We start from the raw sequence: 12,091 nt of genomic DNA on the forward strand, positions 1-12,091 counted from the left end.
CATTTATTAAATAGGGAATCCTTTCCCTATTGCTTTTGTCAGGTTTGTCAAAGATCAGATGGTTGTGGATGTGTGATGTTATTTCTGAAGCCTCTGTTCTGTTCCATTGGTCTATGTATCTGTTTTGGTACCAGTACCATGCTGTGTTGGTTACTGTAGCCTTGTAGTGTAGTTTGAAATCAGGTAGCATGATGCCTCCAGCTTTGTTCTTTTCGCTTAGGATTGTCTTGGCTATACGGATTCTTTTTTGGTTCCACATGAAATTTAAAGTAGTTGTTTCTAATTCTGTGAAGAAAGTCAGTGGTGGCTAGATGGGAATAGCATTGAATCTATAAATTACTTTGCGCAGTATGTCCATTTTCACAATATTGATTCTTCCTATTCATGCTCATGGAATGTTTTTCCATTTGTTTGTATCCTCTCTTATTTCCTTGAGTAGTGGTTTGTAGTTCTCCTTGAAGAGGTCCTTCACATCCCTTGTAAGTAGGATTCCTAGATATTTTATTGTCTTTGTAGCAACTGTGAATGGGAGTTCACTCATGATTTGGCTCTCTGTTTGTCTGTTATTGGTGTATAGGAACGCTTGTGATTTTTGCACATTGATTTTGTATCCTGAGACGTTGCTGAAGTTGCTTATCAGCTTCAGGAGATTTTGGGCTGAGACGATTGGGTTTCCTAAATATACAATCATGTCATCTGCAAATAGAGACAATTTGACTTCCTCTCTTCCTATTTGAATACCTTTATTTCTTTCTCTTGCCTGATTGCCCTGGCCAGAACTTCCAATATTATGTTGAATAGGAGTGGTGAGAGAAGGCATCCTTGTCTTGTGCCAGTTTTCAAAGGGAATGCTTCCAGCTTGTGCCCATTCAGTATGATATTGTCTGTGGGTTTGTCATAAATAGCTCTTATTATTTTGAGATATGTTCCATCAATACCTAGTTTATTGAGAGTTTTTAGGCATGAAGGGGTGCTGAATTTTATTGAAGGCCTTTTCTGCATCTATTGAGGTAATCATGTGTATTTTGTCATTGGTTCTCTTTATGTGATGGATTGAGTATGTTGAACCAGCCTTGCATCCCAGGAATGAAGCCAACTTGATCGTGATGGATAAACTTTCTGATGTGCTGCTGAATTTGGTTTGCCAGTATTTGATTGAGGATTTTCACATCAATGTTCATCAGGGATATTGGACTGAAATTTTCTTTTTTTATTGTATCTGTGCCAGGTTTTGGTATCAGCATGATGCTGGCCTCATAAAATGGGTTAGGGAGGAGTCCCTCTTTTTCTATTGTTTGGAATAGTTTTAGAAGGAATAATACCAGCTCCTGTTTGCATCTGTGGTAAAATTCGACTGTGAATCCATCTGGTCCTAGGCTTTTTTTGGTTGGTAGGCTATTATTCAGAGATTCAATTTCTTCCTGGTTTAGTCTTGGGAGGGTGTATGTGCCCAGGAATTTATCCATTTCTTCTAGATTTTCTAGTTTATTTGCATAGAGGTGTTTATAGTATTCTCTGATGGTAGTTTGTACTTCTGTGAGATCAGTGGTGATATCCCCTTTATCATTTATTATTGTGTCTATTTGATTTTTCTCTCTTTTCTTCTTTTTTATTCTGGCTAGTGGTCTACCTATTTTGTTAATGTTTTCAAAAAACGAGCTCCTGCATTCACTGATTTTTTGAAGGGTTTTTTTGTGTCTCTATCTCCTTCAGTTCTGCTCTGATTTCAGTTATTTCTTGTCTTCTCCTGGCTTTTGAATTTGTTTGCTCTTGCTTCTCCAGTTCTTTTAATTGTGATGTTAGGGTGTCGATTTTAGATCTTCCCCGCTTTCTCTTGTGGGTATTTAGTGCTATAAATTTCCCTCTAAACACTGCTTTAGTTGTGTCCCAGTGATTCTGGTACATTGTGTCTTTGTTCTCCTTGGTTTCAAAGAACTTACTTATTTCTGCCTTAATTTCATTATTTACCCGGTAGTCATTCAGGAGCATATTGTTCAGTTTCCATGTAGTTGTATGGTTTTGAGTGGCTTTCTTAATCCTGAGTTCCAATTTGAATGCACTGTGGTCTGAGAGACTGTGTTATTATTTCCATTCTTTTGCATTTGCTGAGGAATATTTTACTTCCAATTATGTGGTCAATTTTAGAATAAGTGCTATATGGTGCTGAGAAGAATGTATATTCTGTTGATTTGTGGTGGAGAGTTCAGTAGATACCTATAGGTGCGCTTGGTCCAGAGCTGAGTTCAAGTCCTGAATGTTCTTGTTAATTTTCTGTCTTGTTGTTCTGTCTAATATTGACAATGGGGTGTTAAAACCTCCCACTATTATTGTGTGGGAGTCTAAGTATCTCTATAGGTCTCTAAGAACTTGCTTAATGAATCTGGGTGCTCCTATATTGGGTGCATATATATTTAGGTTAGCTCTTCTTGTTGCGTTGAATCCTTTACCATTATATATTCCCCTTCTTTGTCTCTTTTGATCTTTGTTGGGCGACAGAGCGAGACTCCATCTAAAAAAAAAAAAAAAAAAAAAAATTCCTGCAGGTAGCTCTGTGCCTATCCAAATGGCCTCCCAGTTTTGCACTTGAAACCCAGGGCCCTGGTGGTGTAGGCACCTGAGGGAATCTCCTGGTCTGCGAGTTGTGAAAACAGTGGGAAAAGCGTAGTATCTGAGCCAGATAGCTGTCATTCACTCATGGCTTCCCTTGGTTAGTGAAGGAAGTTCCCAGGGCTTATGCTTCCTGTGTGAGGCAATGCCCCACCCTGCTTCTGCTCGCCCTCCATGGGCTGAACCCACTGTCTAACCAGTCCCAATGAGATGAGCCGCATACCTCAGTTGGAAATGGAGAAATCACCCACCTTCTGTGTTGGTGTCACTGGAAGCTGCATACTGGAGCTGTTCCTATTTGGCCACCTTGCCCAGGAATCTATAATTATTTTTAACAAGTAACTTAGAATGTTGTACTTTGTTATAGAAGAACAGCTTGCGAAAACTAGAAAAGGTGGAATTCAAACACAACTCCCTTTTCAAAGACGACGACCCACTCGCCCGCTGGAAGTTGGAGCTCCCTTCTATCAGGATGGCCAACTGCAAGTTAAAGTCTACTGGAAGAAAACAGAAGGTACATAAACATTACTTACTTATTTCCTACTTGCTTTAAACAGCACAGTAATGTAGAGGTAGTTTTGAAGAAGTAAATGTCAAGCCACTGTATCGATACTAAGGCAAATGGTTGTTGAACAAAACACTTAAATAGTATAAGTCTGAATGAGTTGATAGTTATCTCACATCTGGAAATCTACAACAGTCAATTACTTAAATATTTTCATTTCAGGAATATTAGCTTGTCTTCATTTCTTTCCCAGAGGGCTGATTGGCTGATGTTATATCCAAAACACTCAAAATACTCATTATTTTGAGCTGTAATTTTTGTTATAAATTATTTATTTTTTTAAAAAAAGATCCATAATACAAATAATTTAGAAAGTAGGAGGGGAAAGTCACCTATTTTCTCAGTATCATTTCCTGAAACAGCATTTTGGTGGGTTTCCTTTCAGAAATTTTCTATGCATCTGTCTTTCACTCAGTTAGGGTGTGTGTGTGTGAGTGTGTTTATAAAACATACACACATATTTCTGTGTAACATTATTTGAGCTGCTATATTGTAATGCATTTTTCATAACATTCTATAAATGCTACTCTGTATGGGTATATCTTAATATCATAATACATGTCATTATTCCAGTACAATGAAACATTTCAGTTCCTTTAGAATTTCTATTTTCTAATTAAGGCCCAAATACATTTGTCCTTAGGATAGATTCATTTCGTTTGAACATTTATCTTTAGCATAAATTCTTTTTGTTTATTTTTTTTTTGTCTTTGAATATTTGTTTTTCTATTATCAAGGTGGTACTTTTAGAATTTATTCAACATAGAGTCTTTTATCTTTATCACTCTTATGCCTCTTAAAAACATAAGCAGAATAGATTGTTTCAAGAGTTAGGTTTTCAAAATTCTCTTCATTCTTCTGAAATTCACTTTTACTCAAGGTATTGATGGGCCATGTGCCATAAGCGATATTGGTGTTGGAGTGGTTCCTATTCCAGGATTTTCTTTCAAGCTGCTGAAATCCATTCTGCAAGTAAAATAATATTATTATTAACATTAATATATTTTATTTCTATAATGTTAATTAAAATTAAAGTTTATTCAACATTTATTGCATTAAGATTATATTATATGTCTATATTACAATTAATTTTATAATAAATATTAAGTAAGAAAATTGATTAATCTATTGTATTAATTAAAATTATCAACTTATTCGTATTTTAAAAATATAACATATTTTATTAATATTAAAATTTTAAGCATAATGTAATAAAATGAAAATGTAGACATCTACTATTGAAAAAGTAAATATCTCAAGCATACAAGAGTAACCACCACCATCCTGACTTTTGAAACTCAATATTTATTTTGCCTGTATTTGAAATTTATCAGAATGGAGTCACTCAATTTCTATTTGTATTTGGCTTCTTGCCATGAGCATTTTATGAAAAACCAATGCATTATGTTGCATGAAACAATTCATTAATATTGCTGCCTGGATGTCCTTAGTATACGTCAATCTGTGTATCCTTTCAGCTGTGGATGGAGATTTACTTATTCAGATGTGGAGCTATTAAGAATAGTACGTGTGTGAATGCCCTATTAGCACATGTTGTTTGACGCATACTCTTCCATAGAGGTGGGATTCTTAGGCCGTAGAGTATGTCAAGTTTTAGAAAACATTAATAGTTTTCCAAAATGGTTGTACCAGTTTACATTCTCACCAGTAGGGCATGGTGATGGTTCCAGCTGCTCCACATTCTCTCTGCCATGTGGTATTTACCATCTTTGTAAGTTTACCCTTTCTGGTATGTTCGTAGTAATACCTCATTGCTATTTGAATTCGCACTTTTCTGATGTCCAAGAAGTTGAGCACCTTTTTGTAAGTTTACTGACAATTGGATTTCTCTTTTTTGAAGGACTCTTTCAACTCTTTAGCTACTCTGTCCTGCAAGAATGCTTTTTATATTGTATATAAAAGTCATTTGGTGTTTGTTTATTTGTTTGTTTGTTTGTTTGTTGAGACATAGTCTTGCTGTGTTGCCCAGTCTGGGGTGCAGTGGTGTGATCTCAGCTCACTGCAACCTCTGCCTCCCAGGTTCAAGCGATTCTCCCGCCTCAGCCTCCTGAGTAGCTGGGATTATAGGCGTGTGCCACCATGCCCAGCTAATTTTTATATTTTTAGTAGCGACAGGGTTCCACCATGTTGGCCAGGCTGGTCTTGAACTCCTGACCTCAAGTGATCTGCCTGCCTTGGCCTCCCAAAGTGCTAGGATTATAGGCGTGAGCCACCACGTCCAGCCGTCATTTGTTTTCATGTAAGTATTTTCTTCCACTCTGATCCACTCTTGCATTTTTAACTTTCTTCTTAGTGGGTTTTTTTTTTTTTTTTTAATGGAATTTGACTCTTGTTGCCCAGGCTGGTCCGCCTCCCGGGTTCCAGCAATTCTCCTGTCTTAGCCTCCAGAGTAGCTGAGATTAAAGGTGGCTGCCACCATGCCTGGCTAATTTTTTGTATTTTCAGTAGAGATGGGGTTTCACCATGTTGACCAGGCTGGTCTTGAACTCCTGACCTCAGGTGATCTCCCTGTCTCAGCCTCCCAAAGTGCTGGGATTGCAGGTGTGAGCCACCGGTCCCAGCCCCTAGTGGTTCTTAATTTTAGAGATAAGCAATTCATTTTGTTTCCTTTAGGTTTAGTATTCTCTGTGTCCTGGTTAGGAAATCCTTTTTCATACAAAGGTCACAAAGATATACTCCTTTCTTGTCTTCTTGTCTACTGTTTCACCTTTTGTATTAGTTCATTTTCATACTGCTATGAAGAAATACCTGAGACTGGGTAGTTTGTAAGGAAAAAGAGATTTAATGGACACACAGTTCCACATGGCTGGGGAGACCTCACAATCATGGCGGAAGGTGAAGGAGGAGCAAAGGTATACCTTACATGAGCAGTAGGCAAAAGAGCATGTGCAGGAGAACTGCACTTTATAAAACCGTCAGATCTCATGAGACTTACTCACTATCACGGGAACAACATGGGAAAACCTCGTCCCCATGATTCAGTTACCTCCCACCAGGTTCCTCACATGACACGTGGGGATTATGGGAGCTACAATTCAAGATGAGATTTGGGTAGGGGCGTAGCCAAACCATATCACCTTTTATTCTTAAGCTCTTTTACCCAGAATTGATTTTTGTTGTAGAGGGTCAGTGTTCTTTTTTTTTTTTTTTCTTCTGATCTCCTTCTCTGATACGTCATTATGTATTTTTCAAATGACGATTTTCCCCAAAGCTCTACAGTGCCTTATTTGCCCTAAATAATGCATATACATGCAAGTTAATTTTTGGACTTTCTATAGAGTCTTTGGCATATTTTTCCAATGTTTTGACAATACCTTACTGTCTTAACTACCATAGATTTATAAATATTTCTAATGATAGTCCTCTAGTTTTTACTTCTTTTTCAAATTGTCTCAACTATTCTTGACCTTTTGAATGTTTATATACATATTTGAGTTAATTTTTCAATTTCCACAAAAACCTCCTGAGATATTTATAGAGATTGAATTCATCCACACATCAATGATTTTGAAGAATTGGCATCTTAAAAATACTGAGTCTTCCAATCCACAAACATAATATGTCACTGTATTCAGTTTTAAAATTTTTCTCTCAACAATGTTTTATAATATATTGGATAGAGAGTATGACACTTTTTAATATGCTTTTTCCAAGATATTTGTTTTTATTTTTATCCTATTATAGATGGAATACTTTTTCCTCAATTTTACTTTCTGATTTTTATTTTTGGTATATTATAAATGTTTTATATTCATATATTATTGACTGTGAATCCAGCAATATTGTTTTAGTACTTTGTTAATTATAACATTTTCTCTGATGATTTGTTTGCATTTTTTCTACAAAAACCATCATCTAGTTTGTAAATAATGAGAATTTTATATTTTCCTTTCCATATCTTTGACGTTTTAGTTTTCCCTTGCCTTAAAACTGGCTGAGAGTTTCAGTACAATGGTGACTGAAAGTGATAATATTAGGCATGATGTTTAAGTGATCTTTAGGGTTTTTGAAGACATCCCTGGTCAGATTAATACAATCCTCTACTCTTCTTACTTGCAAAGTTTTTGTGGTTAATTGATACTGATTTTTATCTAATATTCGTACTTCATCTAGTGACATGATCATACATTTTTCTTCTTTATTCTATTAAAACATGATAAACTAGAGGAAGCATTATAGATCACCTCCTAGGTCTGTTGTGAGGAATAAATGAGATTACACATCCAGATTGGTTGGACCGGTGGCTGACACAAAGGAGACACCTTAGGTGTTTCAGTGTGAGGATTCTTACGGCACTGCTTGTAGTGCAGAGAGAAGACAGGATGTCAGAACAGAGGTAAAGAGCCTCTGAGCCCAGCCTTGTAAGGCTTGGTGTTGCTTTAGGACTGACTCTCAATGTTTTCTCCTTTGTGAACAACAAAGAGCAGTGCTTTAAAACATGATTTAGTTGTCCAGTTTGCAATACAAGTGCTATAAAACTTAAGCATCTTTTTAAATTTGGCAGAAGAAAAGGGATTCACCTTCACTGCACTGTATCAGCAAGCAGTAGTATGACCAGTATTGCCATACAATAATGATTTCAGTGCATGACAAATAGGAAACATGGTTGTTGGCATAGATACGTACACATATACACACATACACGCATATATACACACGCATTACTTTAAATAACTCAAAGTTAGAAGTAAATGTGAAGAATATCAGTGGTTTTCTCAAATACTGAAATCTTTAAAGAAACCATAAGCAGAGAATTGTATCAATATTTATTAATCAATATTAGAGTCCATAGTGTTATCCAATTTATGATGCATGAAATTGTGGACTTGACGATAAAGAGACAAGATCCAAAGGCAAGGAGTGACCTTGATTTGGGTTCCAAAAGTGATGCTGACTTGATTGATGTTTAGTGACTTGGACCCTGGGCCACAAAGGAGAAGCTGGGAGTGAGGAGCTCCTGTGACGGAGATACACTAGCCTCTATTTGTCAGTAATGACTTGTTTCACGAATCGAAATGCCTCGCAGTCAGTTAGTGTTCAAACTGTTTTCTTCATACCCATTTCCAGCGTCTGAGCTCTGTCAACCTCCAGGAATGCTTCCTACTGCAGACCAATGTGAAGCCATCATCTAATAAGTACACATCCATGCTGGCCAGAGAACATTCTTTGTGGCTGGCCAAAACCTTGATTCCAAAGATACAACTGATGTCAAATATATTTCTAAAAGAGAATGTTCTGTGCAGTGGCCGTCAACAGTTGACACTGTAGCCTTCAGTCAGAACTGTTGTGGTTACAGTGTTAATGCTTACTCAAGAGGCAGAGATTCATTCTACATCTTTAGTGACATGTCAGGATTTGTTCTGTGGATTTTTTTGTAGACCACGCATCTGTTTCTTGCCGTTTCAACTCATGCCCTCTCTACGTATTCACGCTAAAAATTTCTTTGAAGTAACAGGAAGTTCTTGAAAACACTTGGTATGGATTCCCTTTAAAAGAAGGGCAAAAATATGGAATTTGGCATTTTGCTTTTACCTTGTTTAGGAAGATCCTCCCAAAGAGTTTGGAATCTAAAAGGAACATTGTATAAAAATATCTAGACAGAATACTTATGACTCTACTGAGTACACCAAGCCCTTTACCAAAATAATAAGGTGTAAAAACAAATAGAGTTTCATTTTCCTACACAAATCCTGTGTCTGACAGCTGGTGGCAGAATCTTTTCATTTTCAATTAAAGTGACAAAGGAAATATAGAAAAAAAAGAAAGGGAAGAAAGGTCTGATAGTTCTTTTAAGTTGATCCTTTAGATATATAGTAAACATTGCAAACAGTAATAAGAGTCTTTAGATGAGTATTTTAATACATCCAAAAATGGTATGTTCAACTTTCATTTGGAAATGTGAAGTTTTAAAACTTTGAATTGACCAGGCACGGTGGCTCACGCCCGTAATCCCAGCACTGTGGGAGGCCGAGGCGGGTGGGTCACAAGGTTAGGAGCTCGAGACCAGTCTGGCTAATATGGTGAAACCCCGTCTCTACTAAAAATACAAATATTAGCCAGGCATGGGGGTGCGTGCCTATAGTCCCAGCTACTTGGGAGGCCAAGGCAGGAGAATCTCTTGAACCTGGGAGGCCGAGGTTGCAGTGAGCCAAGATTGCGCCACTGACTCCAGCCTGAGTGACAGAGCGAGACTCCATAAAAACAAAACAAAACAAAACAAAAAAAACCTTTGAATTAACTTAGATATATCAATGAATGCATTTCTATTTACTTTTTGTCTGCTTTTGCAAATGGACACAAACTACCGACTTTATACCAGGCTCTGTGCCATGTGATGGGAATACAATAATGGATAACGGATATTTCCTACCTTTAAGGAACCTGCAGTTCTGAGGCTTAGGCAGACAGGCAGTTGCCACATAATAAGACATTATTCTTCACAGCAGTCTGGATAAACAGCTGAAGTAGTTGAGAGCAGAGAGATTTTGATGTTGTGTGCAGAGGAATTTTCACAGAGGAGGTAAAGTTTAAGGTACATTTTAAAGGCCGGATTACTTTTTTTGGCCAGGGAAGATGAACACTTCTGACCCAGGAAATGAAGAGGTGCAGCTGGGAGAAAGATCAGGAATGTCAAGTATTGGTGAGGCTGAGGAAGTGACTGTGTGAGGCTGGAGAGACAGATCAATGTCGAGTGATGGAGAAGCTTATATGTTATGCCAGGAAGTTTGGATTTTGTTCTGTGTGGAGGAAAGGAATGTGAAGTAGCAGGGGAAGGTCTGAGTAGGACTTGGAGATGTTAGCAAAAGCAAGCGCGTAAGGAGAATGGATTGGGAAAGTTCAGAGAGAGCATGTCGTTTAATTTCAGTAGCCAAGATGAGAAATAATCAGATCGTGAATTAACGACAGCAGTAGTAGGAGGAAGGTTGGCGAGTTACGTAAGAGTATTACACAAGTGTCCACATAATTTATTGTCTGAAGTGGGATTTATTTGAGAATAAAAGGAGGCATTTGTAAACATTATTCCCCACCAACAGACATAGACTGTAGGAGAGCCAGGATGTATGGCCACTTGGATATTAAGACCTGGCTGAAGGGAAAAAGAGTAATGGATCTAAATGGAGTGTTTACCTTCTAGCTTGAATGACTAACAGTACTTCAATTAACAAAGATTGTGAGCAGTAGAATTATGATGTTTCCTGGGATATGTCTCCATGCTATGGAGAATTTCGTTTTGGTGTGTTGAATTTGAGATAACTGCATGATAGCCAGAAAATGTTATAGGCAGTCAGAAATACATACTTGTAGCTCAGGAGGTAGCTGTGTGATAGTATTGTGGATTTGACTGGAGCTATGGTCAATCCACTGCCTATACTGTCAGGGGATCTGCAAATGTTAGTTGATTTCCATTGGATCACACACCCACTCACTATCAGGAGCTGAGAACAGCTCATGCTCTAATTAGAGTTTCGTATTTTTCCAAAAAGTCCTTTTTCTTAAATTTTATCCATTCCAATGTCCCTTGCTATTTTAAATTTGAAAGCCAAATGTACATATAAATTGTAGCAGAGCTCATGATGTTGAACACATGATAGAAGGGAGTGGCAGAAAGCTTTGGAAAGTCCAAAGAACAACGAAGAGGAAAGTATGTTTCAAGCTTATTCCACATTTTCCCTCCTTCCAGAAACCTTTTATGTACTCACCACATGATCTACAGAATCCCAAAGTTTCCCCAGACATTCATAAAACATGTTCTTATTCGTAATTATCACACATGTAGGAAAGGAGACCTTTGAAATGGACTCAGTATTACTAGCATGGGAGCTCTGTATGGAATGTGAATATCAGCACCGTTTCTGTCATGGCAAAGGACACTTTGGCTGGATTTTCTGGATTTTTTGACTTTGTAAAATGAGAAATTGTCTGCTCTGTATGAAACTCAATAGACCCATCTAAAGTGGTTTCAAACTCCTTGACAAGTAGCTGAATATTTTTGAATTATAATTTATTTCCAATTGTGGACACACTGAGTTGAAAACCTAAAAGGACTTAATGCTTTTGGCAAATAAGGGAAGAAAAGAATCTTGTTCATTAATCAAAACTCCATTATAAACAGAAATGGGTTCTTACGTCACATTGCTAAAAGTGATGGTGGGCAAAATACTGCTTTTGGACTTGGAGTTAGGGACCTAAAAGCCCAAATCTATTCATTTCCCTCAACATTTTTCAGTGACAGTTTCAGTTATTAGGATGTAGCATGTAGTTTCATAGATAAATGAATTAAACGTCAAATATTAGCTTTCTTTACTTAATACACATAGTAGTTGGGTTGTAATAGTGAATGCTCTGGGAGAAAATAAATATTTTCAACATTGCATTTATAGAACAAACTATTTTAAAACAATTTCACTTAGCTAATTTTGTTAGTAATTTTATTACTCCATTGGTATTAGTTCATTTTTACTGTGTAATAATAGAATAAACAATTGTTTTAGGCTGTCTGACCTTCCTTCTTTCCTTCCTTCCTTCGTTCCTTCCTTCCTTCATTCCTTCCTTCCTTCCTTCCTTTTTTCCTTCCTTCCTTCCTTTCCTTCCTCTCTCCCTCCCTCCCTCTCTCCTTCTTCTCTTTTCTTTCTTTCTCCTTTTTCCTTTCCTTTCCTTTCCTTTCCTTCTTTCTTTCTTTTTCTTTTCTTTCTTTCTTCTTTCCTTTTTTTGTCGTAGAGACAGAGTCTTGCTCTGTCACCCAGGCCGGAGTGCAGTGGCATGATCATGGCTCACTGCATCCTCAAACTCCTGGCCTCAACAATCCTCCTGCCTCAGCCTCCCAAGAAGCTGGGACTACAGACATGCACCACCATGCCCAGCTAATTTTCTTTTCTTTCTTTGGTTTTTTTTTTTTTT

The 12,091-nt window shown here is 37.3% G+C and overlaps 1 protein-coding gene across 1 annotated transcript in view; it reads left to right on the forward strand.

Annotated features, from left to right (window-relative positions):
- The window catches only part of LOC105537987 (anosmin-1), a 116,925-nt gene that overhangs the window by 88,206 nt on the left and 16,628 nt on the right, over positions 1 to 12,091 (forward strand). Inside the window, exon 8 of the mRNA XM_011977701.1 lies at positions 2,975 to 3,121. Coding sequence (XP_011833091.1) covers positions 2,975 to 3,121 — 147 coding nt within the window. The remainder of the gene's footprint in view (positions 1 to 2,974; positions 3,122 to 12,091) is intronic.

The sequence above is a fragment of the Mandrillus leucophaeus genome, unplaced genomic scaffold, assembly GCF_000951045.1.
Source record: "Mandrillus leucophaeus isolate KB7577 unplaced genomic scaffold, Mleu.le_1.0 Scaffold1827, whole genome shotgun sequence".
NCBI lineage: Eukaryota > Metazoa > Chordata > Mammalia > Primates > Cercopithecidae > Mandrillus > Mandrillus leucophaeus.